General features: G+C 69.7%; 2 protein-coding genes across 6 annotated transcripts in view; one reads left to right on the top strand and one right to left on the bottom strand.

Annotated features, from left to right (window-relative positions):
* The window catches only part of PRKCZ (protein kinase C zeta), an 83,793-nt gene extending 79,361 nt beyond the window's left edge, over window positions 1-4,432 (top strand). For 4 of the 5 annotated variants that reach the window (XM_070076674.1, XM_070076675.1, XM_070076677.1 and 1 more), the window contains 5 exons: window positions 447-566; window positions 991-1,070; window positions 1,407-1,496; window positions 3,881-3,996; window positions 4,096-4,432. In XM_070076674.1, the coding sequence (XP_069932775.1) occupies window positions 447-566; window positions 991-1,070; window positions 1,407-1,496; window positions 3,881-3,996; window positions 4,096-4,183 (494 nt within the window). In that variant the 3' untranslated portion in view covers window positions 4,184-4,432. 5 annotated transcript variants of the gene reach the window in all.
* A 1,035-nt stretch (window positions 4,433-5,467) lies between these two features.
* FAAP20 (FA core complex associated protein 20) lies at window positions 5,468-11,181 on the bottom strand. The gene is made up of 4 exons (XM_051839300.2): window positions 11,038-11,181; window positions 10,788-10,908; window positions 10,462-10,715; window positions 5,468-7,239 (listed from the first exon to the last, which is right to left on the bottom strand). Exons 1-4 carry the CDS (start codon window positions 11,097-11,099, stop codon window positions 7,167-7,169), a joined length of 510 nt encoding a protein of 169 aa, XP_051695260.1. The 5' UTR covers window positions 11,100-11,181; the 3' UTR covers window positions 5,468-7,166.
* Window positions 11,182-20,636: the final 9,455 nt, after the last annotated feature.

Genomic DNA, 20,636 nt, shown 5'->3' with positions numbered 1-20,636 from the left:
TTGGTGGGACCAGAACGCTGCCCTGCACGTGATGGGGGCAGCAAGCAGTGGACTGTGGGCAGTGCCAGCGCCCAGACAGCTGGTGTCCATGGGCGGGCAGAAGTCCCTCCCACGCCCCGTGTCCACTGCGGCACGCTCCCCACCAGTGCTCGAGCTCCTGTCTCAGAACAGGCATTTGTGGGATCAGTCACGTTGTAGGCAGACTGGACGGCTCTTCACATGGGGCGAGGTGGGGGTCAGAGGTGCCCAGTGACCCCTGGAAAACCCGCAGTGTCGGGCCAGCTTTGAGGCCTGAGCAGGCGTCTGTGCTCTGGCTGGTAACGCTGGGGAGGCCCAGCCGCTGGGGAAGCGGACGCTGCCTCCTCCGAAGACCGGAGATCCTGCCCCGGCCCACCGGAGAGGTGGGGAGGGTCACGCCCGCCTGACGGCTGCCCGCTCTGGCCCAGGGTTCAGCGTGGACTGGTGGGCGCTGGGCGTTCTCATGTTTGAGATGATGGCCGGGCGCTCCCCCTTCGACATCATCACCGACAACCCTGACATGAACACGGAGGACTACCTTTTCCAAGGTGCGTGGGCCTGGCCCTGCTTGCCCCGCAGATGTGTGGACGAGGGCCCAGGCCCCCGCATGCATGCCCCTGGCCAGTTCCCTTCCCGCAGACGGGCTCTCAGAGTCTCGCAAGCAAGAGGACAGCCGTGGGGCCCCAGGAAAGAGAGTCTGCCCTGGCCAGGTGCCCACCTGGAGCAGAACACGGCCCTTGCCCTCCTGCGCCTGGCCCAGAGTTAGTTGGGAGCCCAGTGCAGGACCTGTGGCGCCCTCTAGTGGCGCCTGTGCAGAGGCTTCCACTGGCCCACCTGGCCAGAGGCAGCTGGTTCCTATTGGGTGGTACAGCCGAAGGCCTGGGAGGACGGAGCAGTGGGAAGGGGCTGGGGGCTGACGCCCCAGCGCCCAAAGCCCCGATCGGAAATGCCGCCCGGGCCTCGCCCTTGCAGTCATCCTGGAGAAGCCGATCCGGATCCCCCGGTTCCTGTCCGTCAAGGCCTCCCACGTCTTGAAAGGCTTTTTAAACAAGGTGCGCGCTCTGCTTCCAAGTGTCTCCCCCGGCAGGGAGTGGGGACGGAGCTGCAGGTGCTGCAGTGGGGCGGGTGTGGCCAGCTGTGGGTTCGCAAGTCTGCATTTGTGTCCTCAGTTCACAGAGTAAAGCCACAGCAGGGGGTGCAGGAGGCTGGTGTGGGGCATGGGAGGGTGGAGGAGGGGGGTGTGGAGTGGGGGGGTGCAGGAGGCCGGTGTGGGGAGTGGGGGTGCAGAAGGGCGGGGCTGGTTCCCTGTGCTCAGAGGCACTTGGGATCTCTGGGGAAGCAGGGCCACCTCTGCTTGGCCTGATTTGTCCTTTGACCTCTCCCCCCAGGACCCCAAAGAGAGGCTTGGTTGCCGGCCACAGACTGGTTTTTCTGACATCAAATCTCACGCGTTTTTCCGCAGCATAGACTGGGACCTGGTAAGGCAGCACGTCTGGCGGGCGGGCAGGGCCGGGGCGGGTGGGCAGGTAGGGCTGGGGTGAGTGACTGCAGGGCCCCTCCCCGCAGGGCCCCCAGCAGGGAACCGGAGACAGCTTGGAGCCTGTGGCTGGTGCTTCCCGGCCATCGCCATCGTGGGCCTGCAGGGACACGCTGGGCGTGGTCTACACTGCCCGGGGGCTCTGAGAGGGGTAGCTCGGGGGCTGGCCCCGGGAGAGGCATTTTCGCTGGTTTCGCCGCTGGCTTCTACAGCCTGCCTGGTCTCCCTTGGGCGTCTGGCTGCTGCACTGGGCTGGCCAGTGGCACCCGGGTTGGCCTTCCGTGCTGTGGTTCCTGAGGCAAAGGAAAACGGAATTTCAAGATAAACAGTCACAGTTACTGAAATACAACCTTTACGTGCTCTCTCAGGATGTAAAACATTAGGTAGCTTATCAAGTCAACTTTTGTAAAAGATTCATTTATTTGTTTGAAAAGCGAGTGGCACACACAGAGAGATCTTCCACCTGCTGGGCCACTCCCCGAACGGTCAGCACTGGACCAGGCTGAAGCCGGGAGCCTGAGTCTGGCTCTCCACGTGGAGGGGAGGGGCCTGCCACGTGCGCCATCACCACTGCCTCCAGGCCGTTCGCAGGGAGCTGGATCAGACGCGGAGCAGCCGGGACTCGATCGGCGCCCGTGTGGGTGCCGGCGCCCCAGGCGGTGGCTTCACCGGCTGCACCACAGCGCTGGTCCCCTCCAACCCGAGCTCAGGCGTAGCAGGGAGAAAGCCGTCCTCTGTGGTGGGCGCCTCCTGCCTGGGCTCTTCCCTTTGGGCACAGCGACTGTTGGCCATGTGCCAGGGCGTTGCGTCTCGGGTGTGTGGGACCCTCGGAGGAGGGGGAAGCTGCTGTCGCCCAGGCCTTCGGGCTCTCCTGAGCAGGGCAGACCCTGTTGCAGGAGCCCTGGGGCCTGTCGGGGCCAAGCGTGCAGGACGTGGCTGTCGGGGTGAGGCCCATCCCACAGCAGCTGAGTGGCGGCAGCACCCAGCGGTCAGTCCCTCCCTCGCGCCCTCTGGGTCCGCAGGAGTGCAGCACCCCTGTGGGTGAGCGAGAGGACGAGCCAGAGTGCACGTCTGGTGCCACGATGAGGCTGGGTAACCCAGGAACACCGCCCCAGCTCCGTAGCCCCAGGCCAAGGCACCTGCCAGTGTGCGGGGAGGGGAGGCGTTGGTGCTCCTAGGATGGTGCTGGGACACCGCCACCCCAGGGGGCGCCCGCCCTGCTCCCCCGGGACCCACGGCCCCCACGGCCCCCACGGCCCCCACGCTGCACTGGTTGAGCCCCAGCACACTGAGACGGTCTCAGCACAGGTGTGTGCCACAGGGCGCCGTGCAGCAGGCCCCTGTGTGGGGCACACGACCCTCTGCCCGCTCTCGGCTCAGCCACGGCTCAGGGCTGCCGCGGCCATTCCCTGCCGCCCGCTTCTCCCGCCCATGGGCCCTTGTGGTTTGAAGTTGGCATCTAAACCGTCAGGGCCTGCTGATGGAGGACAGGCCCCGCGGGGGGCGGAGGCGATGCGGGCCCAGCCCTTCCTGACCAGGGTCCAGGTGTCCCGGCCACGCCCTGCCCCCCCCCCCCGGGCGCCACCTGGCTGCTCCCAGCAGGTCTCAGTGCAGCTGGGACTTGTGGGTATTTTGTCATAATTTTTTAAAGAGATTTACTTATTTGAAAGGCAGAGTTAGAGATAGGGAGAGAGAGCGAGCGAGGTCTGCCATCCTCTGGGTCACGTCACCAAATGGCCACATGGGCCAGAGCTGGGCCGGGGTCTCCCACGTGGGCGCAGGGGCCGAACACTTGGACCAGCCTCCTTTCTTTCCCGGGTGCACTAGCAGGGAGCTTGCGGGGCTGTCACCCGCTGTGTCCCAGTGCCCGCCCCTTATCCTAAACTTTGCATCTTAAGGAACAACACGGCCAGCGTTCAGACCAGGCGCTGTTGAGACCCTGGGTCTGCGGCGTGGCCTGTGAGCTCCGTCCAGCAGGGAGCGCGCCCGTCTCGCCCGTGGGCGTGTGAGCTCCGTCCAGCAGGGAGCGCGCCCGTCTCGCCCGTGGGCGTGTGAGCTCCGTCCAGCAGGGAGCGCGCCCGTCTCGCCCGTGGGCGTGTGAGCTCCGTCCAGCAGGGAGCGCGCCCGTCTCGCCCGTGGGCGTGTGAGCTCCGTCCAGCAGGGAGCGCGCCCGTCTCACCCGTGGGCGTGAGCTCCGTCCAGCAGGGAGCGCGCCCGTCTCGCCCGTGGGCGTGAGCTCCGTCCAGCAGGGAGCACGCCCGTCTCGCCCGTGGGCGTGTGAGCTCCGTCCAGCAGGCTCACCGCCCGTCTCGCCCGTTCCCCCAGCTGGAGAAGAAGCAGGCGCTGCCCCCGTTCCAGCCACAGATCACGGACGACTACGGCCTGGACAACTTCGACACGCAGTTCACCAGCGAGCCTGTGCAGCTGACCCCAGACGACGAGTGAGTCCCGCCTGCCGCAGGGCGGCCCCACTTCCGCCCCGGGCTGGGGGAGGAGGGAGGAGCCCCACGGGATGCCGCCACCCTCCCCTGCGCTTCCAGGGACGTCATCAAGAGGATCGACCAGTCCGAGTTCGAAGGCTTCGAGTACATCAACCCACTCCTGCTCTCCACTGAGGAGTCCGTGTGAGGCCGGCGCAGCCCCGCCGTGGACACGCCTGTGAATGACCCTTGACCTTTATCCTGAACCACAGCATATGCATGCCAGGCTGGGCACGAGGCTCAGGACCGGCCGGCGCCCGGGCCCAGCGAGGCAGGCTCCGCGCCGCGGACGCCGAGGGCAGACTTGCACGGCCCTCAGAGACAGAACTCGGTGCCCCGACCTCTGCGCCAGGAAGCTGGCGTGTCCTGTCCCGAGGAATAAAATGTGCCGATGATGTCCAGGCCTCCCTGGCGCCTTTATTCCGCGAGCCCGCCGCGCCCCCGCCGCGTTGGCAGCAGGACGCGGAGTCGCGGTAAGTGAGTTGGCGCCTGGCGGGCGTCGTCGGTGGAGCGCCGGCCGTGGGGAGGAGGCCGGGTACAGGTTCTGAGGCGTGCTCTCCAGAGCACCAGCAGACCAAAAACAGCGAACAGAAGTCCACACCAGAGCTGCACAAAATATATTTCTGGAAACAGCCGCGCCTCCGTTCTGTCTTGTGTTACGTGGATTTCTGGAAACTTTATCACTCACACAAAGCTCAGAGGACTCCAGGAGTCACGCACGACGAACCCTCGAACCCTCGCCCTCAACGCCCCGCCCCGGCCGCCGCCTCGGGGAGGGACACCTGGACGCGGCCCGGCCGGCCCAAGGGCAGGCACTGGGGTTTGGGTCTTTGCGCGCCCTTAGCACGGACGGGCGCGGTGCAGCCGTGGCGGAAGGGGAGGGGCCGCGTGGCCATGGGGGCTCCCGCCCCACCCGGGCCAGGCAGTCTGGGAGAGGGCACCTCGCCCCACACTGCCTTCTCAGGGCTGAGCTCACACCCGGGCCTGGGACGCTAGGGTGGGACAGGGACAGGGACAGGCAGCCCCCCAGCCTGGGCTTCTGGCCACAAGTCAGGGTGCGTTTGAACCAGCACCCCCACTCTCCCAGAATGGTGTCAGGCCCCAGCCCCGGCCCCCCCGATGCCTTCCAGGGAGGGGCTGACAAGTGCCCTTGGGCGGCCACACTCCCTGCGTGGCCCCCACGCTCCCTGCGTGGCCCCCGCGCGCAGGACGTGGACATGCCCAGCAGAAGGGAGGTTTCTGCAGGCATGGGTTTTCACAAGTAAACTGACGGATGTTTCAGCGTAGCCTGCGGCGAAGGGCTGAGCAGGGGCCGTGGGCTTGCTCGGTGGTGGGCTTGCTCGGTGGACGGACGCGTGGAGCCCGGCGTGCTGCCCACCCGACCGCAATGAAAACGCTCATGTAGGAAGCAAAGGTTGCCAAGCCACTCTCAGACGTTTTTAAAGATTTATTTGAAAGAGTAACCGAGAGCGAGCTGCTGTCCACTGGTTCACTCCGCCTAGGGTCGCAGCGGCCAGGCCCAGGCCAGTCTGGAGCCAGGAGCCCAGAACGCCATGCAGGTCCACAGCTGGCGAGGACCCAGGTGCCCCCACCCCCAGGCCCGGGCTCGCAGCAGGGGGAGGGGCAGACTCCCCAGCTGGCCGCTGCCCCCACCCCCGCCTCCCTGCCCGGGCCACACGTGCCGCCCCATCGGAGTCCACTCCGGCCGCGGGGCAGCCCGTGCGTCTGGCGCTGGGCCACAGCAGTCCCTGACCCGTGCCATCCCCATCTTGCGTATTCGGAGCGCCGGCGGCTGAGGTGGGCCCAGGGCTCTCGGGGCCGGCGGGGACCCTGGGCGGTCAGCATCCGAGTGCCCCTGGCCCAGGTGCTGTTCCCTTGCGACATGACTGCCCCCCGCCCCGGAGCAGCCTCTCAGGTACCCAGCTACACTGAGGGAAAGTGGGCTCACGTGGTCAGGAGCGCGTGGCAGCGCCGGCCAGTCCTGGCTGTGGGGCCCAGGTGTGCGGCCTTGGGGGCGGGCGCCTGCACGCCTTCCTCCGCCGCTGGGCTCCGGGACTCACGCCAGCGGCCCCTGCCCACACTCGGGCTCTGGCCCTGGGCCAGGAGTCCCACCCTCGGCTCCCCAGGTCTGAGGCCCCCGGGTCTCAGCTGGTTCCCCACAAATCCTCGCGTGGGGCAGGTCCCCCACCCCACATCCCAGGGCCTGGTTCCAGTCCTGGCTCCTCTGCACCTCTGACCCGGCCGCGTGCTCACGCAGACGGCGACAGCCCAGGGCCCCTGCCCCCGCGAGGGACCCGGAGGGAGCTCTGGCTGCAGCCTGGCCCGGCCCTGGCCGTTACAGGCACGTGGGAGGTCTGCCGTCGACGGGAGATGTCTCGTGTCCCTCTCCTGCCCCCTGGAGAACCCCACGCCACACCGGCCTCCTGCTCAGGGGATGACTTCCGGGCCTTCCGCGCGCGCCTTTTCCAAAAAGGAAAGTGCGCGTCTCCCGCTGAGCTTTCACGGCGTGCGCGGACGGGGCGGGACCCGGCCAGGCCCAGAGCCCCGCGAGGACCCACCGCCCACGCGGTGCACCGGCCCGCCCACCGCCAAGGCCCCTTCACACCACGGATGGCGAGGCCCAGGTGGGCTGAAGTCACTCCCTTCTCCAGGCGCTGGGGTCTGAGGGCCGCCCCTGGGTCCTCGTGTGGCATGGACAGCGCTGCAGAGCCCGGGGTGGCCCCCTCCAGCCCCGCCCTCACAAAGGCCCCACTTCCGCCACCGTCACCTTGGGGACCAGGATTCCAGAGCCGCGTCGCAGAGGGACACGGGGAGCAGCTGAGCCCCACGTCCACCTCGGCACAAGGAACACGGGGGGGGGGGGTGACAGGGCGGGGGGGGTGACAGGGCAGGGGGGGCGACAGGGCGGGGGTGGGGGGCGACAGGGCAGGGGTGGAAGGCGACAGGGCGGGGGGGGTGACAGGGCAGGGGGCGGTGACAGGGCAGGGGTGGGGGCGGTGACAGGGCGGGGGTGGAGGGTGACAGGACGGGGCCGCCTGCCCTGCCCCCGGCCAGCGCCCATCCCAGAGGAGCCCAGGCCTCTGCCTCCTGAGATGCCTGTGCAGCCCTCGGCCCAAGCGTGGCTCCGACGGTCACCACACCACGTCTTCCGTGCTCTCAGCCAGGCACTGGGCAAGGTGGCTGTCAACGTCCAGCTGCGCCAGCCTGTGAGAGAAGGCGGTCATGGCCACCTCCGCCCGGCCAAAGCCAGGCCTGGGCGCTCTGCTGGGCCCAGCAAGCCCTGGACCGGGGGGAGCGTCCCTCCAGCTCCCAGGCCCACCCAGGTTTCTGTGGCTGAGCTGGGGGACCCGGCCTGGGGCCTTCCTGGGAAGCGACCCCAAGCCCACTGCAGCACAGGGGATGGCGCCTCCCACAGGGCCCGGCCCTCCCCGCGCCGTCAGGTGTCCACCAGTAAGCAGCCAGGCCAGCCCTGCCCAGCCCTCAGCCGGGAAGGAGCACGCGTGCCCGTGGGACGGAGACCAGCACAGAGGCCACAGCCGGTGTCCCCGTGCTGACTCGAGCCCAGCCGCTCCGCGCTGCCTGCTCGCCTGCTCGGGAGCTCCTGGCTCAGCCTGGCTGCCGCGGGCCGTGGCGGCCACTTGGCCAGTGAAGATCTCCCTCCTCCCGGGCGGAGGACCGAGGCGCCACGGAGACACACCCCCCGCGCCCTCCCTGAGACGCTGAGGGGCTCCCGGGAGGCAGTGCCGCGGCCCGGCGCTCGGGGAGAGCTGGACGGAGCTCCAGGCTCCCGGCTTCAGCCTGACCCGGCCCTCACTGTAGTGGCCATCTGGGGCGCGAGCCAGCGGAGGCGCTGTCGCTGTCTCTCTCTGCCTTTCAACTAAGTTTTTAAATAAATGAGTAAAAGTCCAAGGGCATCCAGGCCGGTGGGGATTCCCGCAGACCCCACCCAGCAACGAGAGCTTTTCTTCCCCACATCTGCGCCCGCCCTGGGCTCCTGCCGAGCCTGGGGGCGGGCAGCTGGCACGGGGCAGCAGGGGCTCGGCCCAACACTGCCACCAGCCCTGGACAGGAGCAGCACCAGAGGGCGAGCCCCGGAGACAACCCCGGCACCTGCCGGCTCCAGCTCCGCGGAGACCAATCCCGCGCCTGCTGCCCGGCTGCAGGCCTGTTCTGGCCACGACTCCCCCAGCGACGGCCCATGCAGGTCCTGATGGTGCAGACGGCGCGGGAGGGGCCGCCTGCAACGCCACAACCCCACGTGCGCGGGCCCCGCACCCACGTGGGAGACCAGGAAACAGTGCCGGGGAGCGGACGTGGGTGGAGACTCCGTCCCTGCCCCTCAGTGCCAGGCGCCCACCCCCACGCCCGCTCGCTGGAATCTCCCCTGCGGCTGCCTGCGCTTCCGGAGACTGAGGACCCCGGCCTAACTCTCTGAAAGAGGCAGAGGCTCCGCCCAGGGTCACTCCCCAAATGGCCAGGCCGGGCCGGGCCAGGGGCTCCACCTGCGTCTCCCGGATGTGTGCAGGGTCCGAGCACTTGGGCCGTGTCCAGTGCCTCCCAGACCGTCAGCAGAGCCACTCTAGGAGCCGAGCAGCCTGGGTTCACACAGCACTCGCAGGGGCGGAGGCTGCAATCCAGGGAGGGCCAGGAACCCGGCGCCTGCCAGCCAGCGCCTGCAGAGCCGCCGAACTCTGACTGCACATCGGTGTCGAGGCCAGGATCCCACCTGGGGCCCGAGCGCAAGAGCCAAGGCCCCACCGGGAATCGGCAGCCCAAATGCGAGGTTTAACTTCCTGCCAAAACCAGGTTCAAACCCCTTATTTAAAAAAAGATTTAGGGACCAGTGCTGTTGCGTAAAGCCACCGCCTGCAGCACTGGCATCCCATACGGGCACCAGTTTGAGTCCCGCTGCCCCACTCTGATCCCGCTCTCTGCTGTGGCCTGGGACAGCAGTGGAAGATGGCCAAGTGCTTGGGCCCTGCACCCGCGTGGGAGACCTGGGAGAGGCTCCAGGCTCCTGACTGGCACAGACATTTAGGGAGTGAACCAGCAGATGGAAGACCTCTCTGTCTCTCTCTCTCTCTAACTCTACCTTTCAAATAAATAAATAAGTCTTAAAAAATACATATCTATCCTTTTTTTAAAAGACTTGTTTGATGGGCAGAGTTAGAGAGAGAGACCTTCCATCCACAGGTTCACTCCCCAGATGGCTGCCACAGCTGGGGCTGGGCCAGACCGAAGCAGGAGCAAGAAACTCCTTCCGGTCTCCCACACGGGTTCGGGGCCAAGCGCCGGACCATCTCCCGCTGCCTCCCCAGGCCACCAGCAGAGAGCTGGATCGGAAGTGGAGCAGCCGGCCCTGCAGCCTAAGCCACTGTGCCACGGCGCCAGCCCCAATATATACGCTTTTAAAAAAAGAAAGCTCGGGCTGGCGCTGTGGCACAGCGGGTAACGCCGCCATCTGCAGTGCCGGCATCCCCTGTGGGCGCCAGTCAGAGTCCCGGCTGCTCCACTTCCCATCCAGCTCCCTGCTGTGGCCTGGGAGGGCAGTGGAGGACGGCCCAGGTCCTCGGGCCCCTGCACCCACGTGGGAGACCCAGAGGGAGCTCCTGGCTCCTGGCTTTGTCCTGGCCTGGGAGTGAACCAGCGGATGGAAGACCTCCCTCTCCCTCTCTCTGTGTAACTCTAAGTTAATTAATTAATTAATCTTCAAAAAAAACGCACTGGACCAGAAGCTCAGAGTGAAGGACACCCCTACCCGCCCCCCACCCGCGTGGTCCCAGGAGGAAACCGGTGCAGGGACCACTGTGGGCCGAGGCCAGCTCCCTGCACACCGCCCACACGGCCTGAGGCAGGGGTCGGAGCCGGCCAGCCCCCACCTGCACCCCGCACCAAGGCAGACCCGGGGCCGCACTCAGCCCCGCACGGAAGCGCCTGGCTTCCCGCCAACGCGCACCGGGGACGCCGTGGCGCCGGCGCCCACTCGGGTCCCTGCCACCCACGGGGGAGGCCCGGCCCCGCCCTGGCCGCTGGAGCCGCCTGGGCAGCGAGCCAGTGGGAGGCATGCTTCCTCCTTCTGCCTCTCAGCCGGCAGCTTCCCTGTCCCTTAGCTGCCAGAGCTGAGCTGGGCACCCCTGGCTGCGGTTTCCATGCGGGGCTGGGGTCCGCAGGATGGGGCTGGGGTCGCAGGGCAGGGCTGGGGTCCGCAGAGCACGGCTGGGGTCACAGGGCAGGGCTAGGGTCGCAGGGCGGGGCTGGGGTCGCAGGGCGGGGCTGGGGTCCGCAGAGCACGGCTGGGGTCACAGGGCAGGGCTGGGGTCCACAGGCCGGGGCTGGGGTCCGCAGAACGGGGCTGGGGTCGCAGACCGGGGCTGGGGTCCGCAGAACGGGGCTGGGGTCGCAGACCGGGGCTGGGGTCGCACTCACCCGGGGCCAAACTCCTTCTGGCACATGGGGCAGCTCTGCAGGGCCGGCGGCCTCCTCACGTCCGGCCGGTCGGGGGTCCCGGGCGACTCGGAGGCGGGGGGTGCCGGCTGGGGCCGCGCCCCCGCCCCGCGGAGCAGACGGTAGGAGCAGCGTGAGCCCCCCGCGGGCTGCGGGAACGGCGTCCAGCTGAAGGTCTGGGGTCCGACGGAGAAGGCCTCGCAGGGGTCCGCGGGCTCCGGGCCGCGTCCCGGCTCCTGCAAGGCAGGGGTCGTCGCGCTGCGCCCTACCCGCCCCCCCCGGGCGGCCCCGCAGCCCCGCGCGCTCACCTGGCCGGGGAAGGCGGGCAGCGGCGGCACCTCGCCGTCCAGGCGCAGGTCCGCGCTCACCGTGCGCAGCAGCGCGGCCCACAGCTCGCACTCGCCGCCGGGCAGGAACCAGGGGCGGCCGCTGCGGGGCAGGGCGGCAGGGGCGCGTCGGCGCGGGGCGCGGGGCGCGGGGCGGGCCGGGGGCACGGAGGGGGCGGGCGCGGGCCCCGGCCGCGCCCCCACCCCCACCCAACCCCCGCCCCGCACTCACCCGCCCTCCGAGGCCGGCCTCCGGCGGCTCAACCGCAACCGTGGCCTCTTGGCCGCCTCCATCAGCCCCGAGAGCGCGCGCACCGGAAAAGGACGCCGGCGGGGCCCCGCCCCGGATGCCGCCCCGGCCCCGCCCCAAGGACCCAGGCCCCGCCCCTAACCCGGCCCTGCCCCTCACCTGCAGAAACCGGCCCGCCCCGACAGGAGCCCCGCCCAGCCAGGGCCCCGCCCCCACAGGAGCCCCGCCCGCCCAGGAGCCCCGCCCGCCCAGGCCCGCTCCCACAGGAGCCCCGCCCTCCCAGGCCCCGCCCCACAGGAGGCCCGCCCCCACACGGAGTCCCGCCCCACGTGGAGCGCGGCCCGCCCAGCCCCGCCCCCCGTCAGCGCTCGCCGGGTCCCGGGCCCCGGGCTCCGCGCCTGGACAGAAGCCGGCCCCCGAGACCCACCCGCAGCCGGCCGAGCGGCCCCCGGGAGGCTCCCGCCGCCCACTCCTCAGGCCGCGAGTTGCACCCGCCTCAGACAAGGTCGAGCCCAAGGTGTCCCGACCCCCACCCTTGGGGAAGCTGAGGCCGGGGTCCCTCCCTCCGAGGGAGAGGAGGGGCGGGGCCGCCCAGCCGGCTGCTGCGCCCCCAGGAGGAGGCTTCCCGGTAGGGGCAGCGCCCAGGAGCCCCGGGAACCGTGTTCCCTGCGAGTACCGCGGCCGCAGGCCGCCCTGGCCCTGGCGCGCCTGGCCGTCCCCCCAGGAGGGCTGGTCACGGCGGTCACGCGCCGCCACGCAGCTTCCTTAGCAGGAGCCCACGCTGTCCAGACGAGCTTGGGGCCCTAACACCCTGCGTGGACCCGGCCGCCGGCCCTGCGGCTCCCGCCGGGCTCCGTCCAAGGCCGCCACGTGGTGGCAGCAGAAGCCCAGGCACCCTGTGCCGGCCCTGGCTGCGCCGGGTGCTCCGTGGGCCCAGCCCTCCCCAGCCCCTCCCGGCCCCTGCGGGGACCCCTCCCTGCCTGAGGCCTGCAGGGCCGAGTGGCAGCCCCACAACAGGGCACGGGCGCCCTTGCTGGTTTCCGCCATCCCCACCCCAGAAGCCTGGGCTGTGCTGGGGCCAGCGCCCCCGCCCTCCTCCCGTCAGCATGCTGCCCCTGCAGGCCTGGTCTCCTGCCCTCCCAAGAGGCTGGAGGTCGGTGGTCTGTGGAGCCTGCTGGGCCCGGGGGCATCACCGGGCCTCAGGCTGCCCTGTATCCCCGCTGCCCGAAGCGTGGGAGCCGGCCTGCACCCCACGTCGCCGAGGGGCCCAGCAGGCTGAGCGGGCGTCCCGAGCGTGCCCGGGGCCCGGCTCACCCCTGCAGGCAGTGCTCTGCGGAGGGCCCTGAGGAGGTGACCGGGGTCGGGCTGCTCTCGGGTGAGGGAGGCGGCCGGGCTGAGGTTGCAGGTGGTGGATGACCAGAGTCCCACGTGGCCTGCGTCCAGGGTCCCTGACTGGTTCCCTGCTGGCCCTGGCTCCAACGTCCCAGCTCTCAGCCTCTCCTGGGAGCGTCCCAGCCCTTCCTCTCCCTCCCACACTTTGGTTCCCCAACCTGGAGGGTGGCCCAGCTGCTCCTTGTCCCTGTCCCCAGACGCCCCGTGGTCCAGTGCCAGCCTGCCCCGGGGATGCCCCCCAGCCGTTCTCTGCCTGTGCGCGGGGCAGACGTGTGTGCAGCAGGAGCAGGTGTGCACCTGCTGTGCCCAAGCAGGAGCTTCCCTGGGGGAGACACAGCACACCCCACCCCCGGGAGCCCAGACCCCAGCGCTCACCAAGGGCCTGCAGCAGCCGGTCCCTCCCAGGCCCTGCTGGGCACGCCAGGTCCCCTCCTCCACAGACCTCAGGTGGCCCAGCTTCCTCACACGGGGGGCCCGGCCACTTGGTCCCAGAGGGGCAGAATAGGGGAGGGGTCTCAAGTGGCCCAGATGGCCACAGGTGCCGAGACCAGGGAGGCACAGGAGGGGCCCCCACCTGGCCTCAGCTGTGCCACGGGGTCCACTTAAGCAGTGGCTCTCAGAGGGAGGCCTTGGGACGAGGAGCAGGCCCAGTGGTGACAGCCGTCCTCCTGGGGGCTCCACTGGACAGAGGGCCAGGTGGGGAGGTCCTTGACCTACAGCCTGGGACACTTTCCCAGGCAGGGGTGACCTCTGCCTCACTTGTCAGGAATCGCCACCCGCCCCGGGAAGGACCCCCTGACAGCCGCCTGCCCGCCCGGCCTGCACGGGGACCAGCCCCTCCGAGACCCTCTGGAGGGAGCAACGCGCGAAGAGCCCCCCACAAGCCCTCCCTGCGCCGTCAGCACGAGGCGTGGTGACGGGGGCTCCAGAGCTGAACTGGGTAGGAGGCTTTCACCCCCCCCCCCCAGATTCCCTTACTCATCTGAAAGGCGGAGTTACAGAGGAGGGGGAGACGGAGAGATCCTCCATCTGCTGGTTCACTCCCGGAACCAAAGCGGCCAGGGCTGGGCCCGGGTGAAGCCAGCAGCCCGGAGCGCCATCCAGGTCGCCCATGCGGGTGCAGCGGCCCAAACCCTGGAGTCTTCTGCTGCTTTCCCAGATGCATTAGCACGGGGCTGGATGGGAAGTGGAGCAGCGGGGACTTGAACTGGTGCCCACGCGGGATGCTGGCGCTGCGGGTGCCGAGGGCCTACCGCTTCTGAGAAGGGACTGAGCCTTCCGGGGAGTTAGTTTCTGGCTGGGACAGACACGAGCTGCAGAGACAAGTCTTTTAGGAACAAAACTCGCACTCAGGGCAGAGAGTGGGGGGTGCGCCCTCCGCCCCCCGCACCTGCAGCCTGGCTGGGCTGGAGCCTCCCCCTCCTCGTCTTGGCTTTGAACGTGATCACGTGATGCATTCGGGCAGGACGAGCCAGGCCTTTCTCCAAGGAGCCAGTTCCAGAAAGGGGGTGAGATGGGCTGGCCAGCAGGTCCCCCAGCAAGGAGCACCCTCCAGGTGGACTGGATGGGCTCCCCGCTCTGGCTTCTGCAGCGCTGGCCCCCGGGGTCACAGCCGGGGCTCCCCACGCGCCTCCACTCCAGCGCAGGGCTGGTCAGCACCAGCCCAGGTCAGCTTCCCAGCCGCACCCCGGCCCACTTGGCTCCCCCACACCCTCCTTGATTTCTTGGGGTTGGTTCAGCCTTCGGGGCACCCTAGAAACTCCGTCAAGACACGGCAGTGAGCAGAGCAGGCCCGGGGCCAGCGCAGTCTAGGAAGTAGCAGCACATGTGTCCACTGGGGTAGAGCGGGTGGGCACGCCGGGCACTGGACGCGTCAGATGGCAGAGGTGCCCTAGCGGTGCCCACTGGCTGGACACAGCTAGAGGCTAGGCGAGCTACCAGGCAGCGGGCTGTGCTCCCCACACCTGCTGGCCGGCGCGTGCCAGCAGGCAAAGCTGCCTGGAGCCAGGCACCGTGGCATTTACGGGGTGCGGGAGTGCCAGGCAGACAGGCTGTGTGTGATGTTGCCTGGGAGACGTTGCAGGAGAGCAAGCGTTTGGGCCCCCACCTGGGGTGCAGAGCGGGGGCACGCCACGGCGGCCTGGGGCTCCCTCGGGTTTCAGTGGGGCAGGTCGTGGCCGGGACCTGCCGGCGCTTGGCGGGCCGCCTGCTGAAGCCCAGTGCAGCCCGCAGCTCCCGGCCCCAGGGGCCCAGCAGCCAGGGGCACCTCGGGAAGCAGTCCGGCCCCGCTTCCGTCCCAGGCCGTCTGCTGGGCATCCGGAGCCGCGCCACCCCCCAGCATTCACGGCTGTCCACACCCTGGGCCAATGCCGTCGCGGCCCACAGCCCTGCAGCGGATCCTGCTCGCCCCAGGCCCCTCCCCAGCCTGCCTCTCCACCCCTTAGCCCCGTGGGGCTGTCCTGCGGGGCTGGGGTGCTGGCCCTTCCCCCGCTGTGAACCCAGCCCTTGTCCAGAGTCTCGTGGGTGCCCTGGCCCAGAGCAGTCAGCCGACTGACCCTCCCGGTGGGGGACTCTGGGCACCCACCCCCCAGGGAAGGGCAGGCAGGGACCAGGCTTCGGAGAGCTGTGGACCAAGCAGCGTCTGTCTGCCCAATTGTGTCCCCCGGCGACCTGGGAAAGCAGGCGTCGCCAAAGTAGCACGGTTAGGCTTGGCCCTCCGTCCACCATGACTACAAGAAAAGGAAACCTGGACTCGGAGACCCCGTGAGGAGGCCAGGACCCGGTCCCCTCCCCGCGGGCCCCCCGGTTGTGGACTCCGGTTTGCAGAGCTGAAGCAGCCACCCCGCCATCCGGCAGTGGCCACTGCACAGCAGCTCCCGACACTCACGGGGGCCGCTGGCCTTCCCGGGCTGTGTCCCACCCTGGGCCCGGACCTGAGGACTCGGCGCAGTGCGGGGTGGGCGAGCTGAGCGCCAGGATCTCCTGGCGTCACAGAGCCGCGCAGCGGGCAGGGGGTCAGCACTGGGTGGGGGAGGGGTCACCCTGCCGTGCCCAGCTCTGCTCTGCCCCGTGTCTCTCAGCGCTGACCTGCCCATCACTCCCTGGGCTGGAGCTGGCCAGTGCCCCGAGCCCGTTCCTGGGGTGATGGAGGGAGGCAGGCCCTCAGACCACCCCAGGACACAGGCAGGCTCTGCCTGCCCCCTCTGAACCACCCCCCAAACGCTCTGCCCCGCGGGCAGCCTGGTGCTGGGCCTCTGGCCTCATCCCTGCCCGGTCCTTCTGTGTCCAGGCGTCCAGCCCATCTCAGAGGCCCGGGCTCCTCCGACCACTTGTCAGAGCCACAAGACAGTGAGCCCCCAGCTGGATGTACACCAGGCCTTGGTGCTGCTGCCCTGGGGTGGCCCGGGGTGGGGTGGGGGAGGTCTTGCTGACTCAGCAGCACCTGGTGGCGCCCGCTGGGGGTTGTGAGTCGGCGTGAACTGAGCCCCTCGCTCCCTGAGCACCCTGGAGGCTGACCCACGCACGGGAGCCAGCGAGGGCTGCTCCTGCCATGCGGGGGCCCCAGGTGCACACAGGCTGCCTCCCGTGCTGTGGGCCCCTGGAGACCCTTAGGGAAAGAGCTGCCCCTCCACGGCTGGCCAACCCCTCGTGGTCTCCCTCCAACAGTCCCGCCCGCCGGCCACCACCTCTGCAGCCAGACATGGGCCGGCGTCCCTCAGTGTTGCCAACCCCGGGTGCCCCCAGGCGCCCACCCTGCCTGCTCTGGCTGCTGTCTGGGGGCTGGCACATTCTGGATGGTTCTGGATGGAGCTGACCCACGGGGGTCACCTCTGCCCACCTCCCTTAGAGCTGTGACACCCCCCCCCCCGCCCGGGAGTGACCTGGGGCCGATCAGTTCGCTCAGACAGCCTGGAAGTCCAGAGACAGGCGCCGGGAGCACCTCTCCAGGGCTCCCTGCAGCCGCGTGCATGGCCTGGAGGCCGGCCACCCCGCCCCGTCTGACGATGGCCGCCCAGACAACCAGAGCCGTGGGTGACCTGCGGCGCCATCCTACAGAAACGCCACCGAGCAAGAGCCTTGGCCAGCCGCTGGCCGCCGGTCACCGCCGGCCGCCGGGGCCTCCCTCTGGCCTCAGGCCTGCCCCCACCCTCCGGACCTCTGTCCGTCGGCCGGCCGCGCCAGCCCCGCCTCCGGGCCCCTCCCACTCCCCGCCCCTCCCCAGCATCCCCCACGCCTAAGTCCCGCCCCAGCCCCTCCCACGCCCGCCCCCGCCCCTCCCGCAGCTCGTCCCACACCCGCCGTCTCCCCTCCCGGGCCCCGCCCGCCGCCGGCCTCTGGGCCTCGGTCCAGCGCTGCCCGCCCCGCTGCCAGGCCGGGGTCCGAGCCCGCGGTTCCCGCTCGTCAGAGGCGCCCTGGGGCGGCCTTGTCCCCGCAGCGACCGAAAAGCCTGCGAAGGCCGATTGAAAGTTGCAGCCGCGCCCGAGGCCCCCGCGCCCGCCGGCCCACGCGCGTCCTTTTGTTCCTGGGCCGCGCCTCAGGGCCCCCGTGACCGCGTGCTGGGGGCGCCCCTACTCCGCGCTGTGCTCCGTGGGGGCTCTGACGGTCCCCCCTGGACGACCCCAAGGGTGCCCAGCCCCAGGAGCACGGCTCAGGGAGGGTGCAAGGTCTCTGGCCTCAGTTTCCCTCCGTCTCTTCCGGCCTCGGGGCCGGGGTGGTCTTGACTGCATGACCGTGTCCAGCAGACCCTGTCCCAGGGCCGCTGACCGCACAGCCCCCAGCGGAGGTGCCTCGCCCTGTGGCCGGGGTCGCCGACCCTGTGCTGCCGGAATCCAGCACGCTGCTGTCCCCTCGGCTGGGGCGCTGGAGCTGCCCCTGCTGGACTTGCGGGCTGCCCAGGAGGGGCAGCTTGGCTGCGGGCATCCCTGGGTGTGACCCGGGGGGCTCCTCGCTGGGGCCCTGGAGCTCAGGCTCCCCTGGGACCCGGGCCCTGCAGGCCCCCAGCCCCCTGCCCCCCTAGGAGATGGGGTAGGGTTTTTGCTCAAGGGCAAATCAGGGTAAAAAGAGGAGGTTACGGGAGGGGTGGATTTTTCCCTGTGAACCAGCGCGGTGCTGGAAAAAAAAGGTTTGAAAACTGAGAAGCGGTGCATTCTGGAATGAGTGAGTCAGGCGAGGGGGCGTGACTCCTGCCTGGCTTGAAGGGGCTGTGGCCACAGCTCGGGGCACCCGGCGGGGCCGGGGCCTGTGGGGACCCCAGTGACGCCCCCGGGAGCTGGGAGCCCGACCGTCCAGGGCACCCGCACAGCGCCCGCCGGCCCAGCAGACTCCGCAGGCAGGCCGCGGTGTGTGCTCTCCGCGGTGGCCGAGGGCAGTGGTCGGAGCACTGCCCAGCCCGGGCGGAGGGTTGAACTCACAGCAGCCTGTGTTGGGGGAGCCTGGTCCCGGCCCCACCCCCACTGGAACCTCCTCCCTGATGAAGCCTCTTGGATTTTTCCGGTCTTGGGTTGAGCTTCAGAGTCACAGGCGGGCTGCGTGTGTGTGTGTGCACGTGTGTGTGTGCATGTATGTGCGTGCATGTGTGTGGGTATAGATGCATGTGTGTGTGTGCGTGCATGTGTGTGCGTGTGCACGTGTGTGCGTGTGCACGTGTGTGCATGTGTGTGCGTGCACGCCCGTGTCCTGGGTTCTGAGCCGCAGAGCTGAGTCCCAAGGCTGCCCCTTGTTTCCTGCAGGTGAAACTGAGTCAGGGCCAGGGCTCCGCCGTGCGTCCAGCGTGCGTCACTGGCCTCGGAGCGCCCACTCCTGGGCCGGGTGGCCCTGTGGTCCTTGGGCCCCGCCTCCCGGCGTGCCTGGCGCTCTGGCCGCCCCCTCCCTCCTTCCCTCCCCTCCCCCCTCCCCTGGCAAGCAGACCCAATCCTAACTTGTTAAGTTCTCCCCCGCAGTTGTCCGAGAGCCCTTCCAAGTTAAATATTACTCATGGAGCCCAGCGCCCTGGGCAGCCCGGCCTGAGGGGCGCGGCCGAGGAAGGGACTGGGCGGAGGCCGCCTTGGCCTCCCTGGAGCGCCCGCCGGGGACCAGGACGGGCATCCGCAGCCCAGACCAAAGTCACTCGAGGTGCTGTTTGCTTAACCCCCAGGCTGGGTCACAGTGGGCAGGGCAGGGAGGGGCTGGCCAGGGGCCCCAGGGGGGCGTGGGCTGGGCCAGGGCCAGGCCCTCCCCGCCGCTCAGCCGGTCACCCCAGCCCTGAGCCAGGCGAGGGGCGAGGCTGGGAACAAACTGTTCAGAGAAACAGCCTTGTCTGTCCAGCCGACCCTCAGCTAGCACAGAGGCACGGACGGTCCCTGGGGCGGCCGGCAGGGCCCGGCCCCCGCTCACCCCACAGTGGGGTCTCCCGGCCTCAGTGCGGCGCCCAGTCCCCGGGAAGCCCGGCCGGAGGTTAACGACAGACAGGCAGCCTGCGCCTCCCGCCCCAGGGCCCCTGCCCTGCTGTCCCCCTGCCTGCAGTCCTCGCCCCCACCCAGCTCTGAGCTGGGTTCAGCGGGCCTTGCAGGAGGCGGCTGTGGGGGGCAGCGGGTGAAGCCGCGGCTGCGATCCGGCAGCCCATCTGGGCACCGGCTCATGCCTCAGCTGCTCGGTTCCCACTCCTCGGAAAACAGCGGAGGATGGCCCAGGTGTTGGTGCTGCCGCCTCCCACACGGGAGACCCAGACGGAGCTCCTGGCTCCGGGCTCCAGCCCGGCCCAGCCTGGCCCAGCCCTGGCCATGGGGGCCTTTGAGGAGCCAAGCGGTGGAGGCAAGGTTGAGTCTTCTGCCTTGTGTCTCTTTCTGTAACTCTGCCTTTCAAACAAATAAAATAAAACAAATTTTTTTAAAAAAGGAGCGTGCCACTTGCTCCATCAACGAGCAGTGTCCCCTGGGGCCCTGAGAACAGGCACTTGTCAGAGGAACCCGATAGAAAACAGTGGTTCCCACCCTGGCATGGGCCCCGCCCCCCGGCGCCCACCCCCTCCAGGCCACAGCCCTGCAGCCCTGTCTGAGCAGGACAGGCCTGGCTGGCCCAGGGCCCAGCGGAGACCCCAGACGTCAGGAGGGAGGAGCTGGCTGGACCAGTTCAACCCCAGGCATCTGGGTGGAGGTGGCATCTCAGGCAGGCCCACCAGGCCGGGAGCGGGCCACGCACACTCCATGGGCCGCCCCCCTGCCCTCACAGCCCCCGGGACCCCGCGGCTCCGTGCTGCCTTCTGTGTAGACAGAGCGCGCCCGCAGGTGCGTCCCTGGACGAGCGTCCGTCTCCCAGGCGCAGCCGGGTCCTGTCTGGGAGCAGAGGCCCGCCAGGCTCCCGGACACTCCTGGGGCCTCCTCCAGGCACTTGTCCCCGGGCAGGGCTGGTGTGCAGGGCCCACCGGGGCCAGTCCCTAGGCCGTGCAGGGCCCACCGGGGCCAGTCCCTAGGCCGTGCAGGACCCACCGGGGCCAGTCCCTAGGCCGTGCAGGACCCACTGGGGCCAGTCCCTAGGCCGTTCAGGACCCACCTGGGTGGTAACCGGGCCTGTGTGGGACGCTGGAGTCAGCGCCCACCTGCCTGCCTCGTGCCCAGACCTGCGGCCGCGCCTGCCGACGTGAGGCGCAGGCGAGTTGGGACTTCACGCTGAAAGCGAGCAGGAATGAGCGCCTGGAAACCCCTCCAGCACCGCAGCGTGGAGGCTCAGCCGCTCCCAGCCCCACAGCCCTGTGCCCCCTCCCCTCGCACCCCCAGGGCCTGGGTTTGGGGCTGAGGCCAGATGGGGGTGGGCCTGGAGCTTACTCAGCCTCAGAGACGGGAGGCGCGGGCCTGGCTGGGGACAGGAGCCCAGGCAAGGTGGCAGGCCTCGGCAAGCTAGGGGCCCGGTGGGGCGGCGTCCTCCGGCGTGCTGAGCGCAGACGGGGAGCTTCCGGAGCTCGTGTCCATCCCGCGGGGCCCGGGGACTTCTCGGGCATCCCAGCAAATGTCCGCGTCCACGCAGAACACAGCCCCAGACGGGCGGCCACCCTCCCACCCCAGCACGGTCACAGGCGGCCATCAGCCCCGAGGGTCCCTGACCTCCGCTGGGGATGAGGCATGGCCTCAGCCATGGGGGGCCACAACCCCTCCCCAGCTGCGTGATCAAGACCCAGGTGTGGGGCGGGGCCGGGGCCCCAGGGCCTTTGTGGGCTG

Source organism: Oryctolagus cuniculus, chromosome 7, assembly GCF_964237555.1.
Source record: "Oryctolagus cuniculus chromosome 7, mOryCun1.1, whole genome shotgun sequence".
NCBI lineage: Eukaryota > Metazoa > Chordata > Mammalia > Lagomorpha > Leporidae > Oryctolagus > Oryctolagus cuniculus.
Note: the sequence above shows the minus strand (reverse complement) of the source record. Positions and strands in the feature narration are given on the sequence as shown.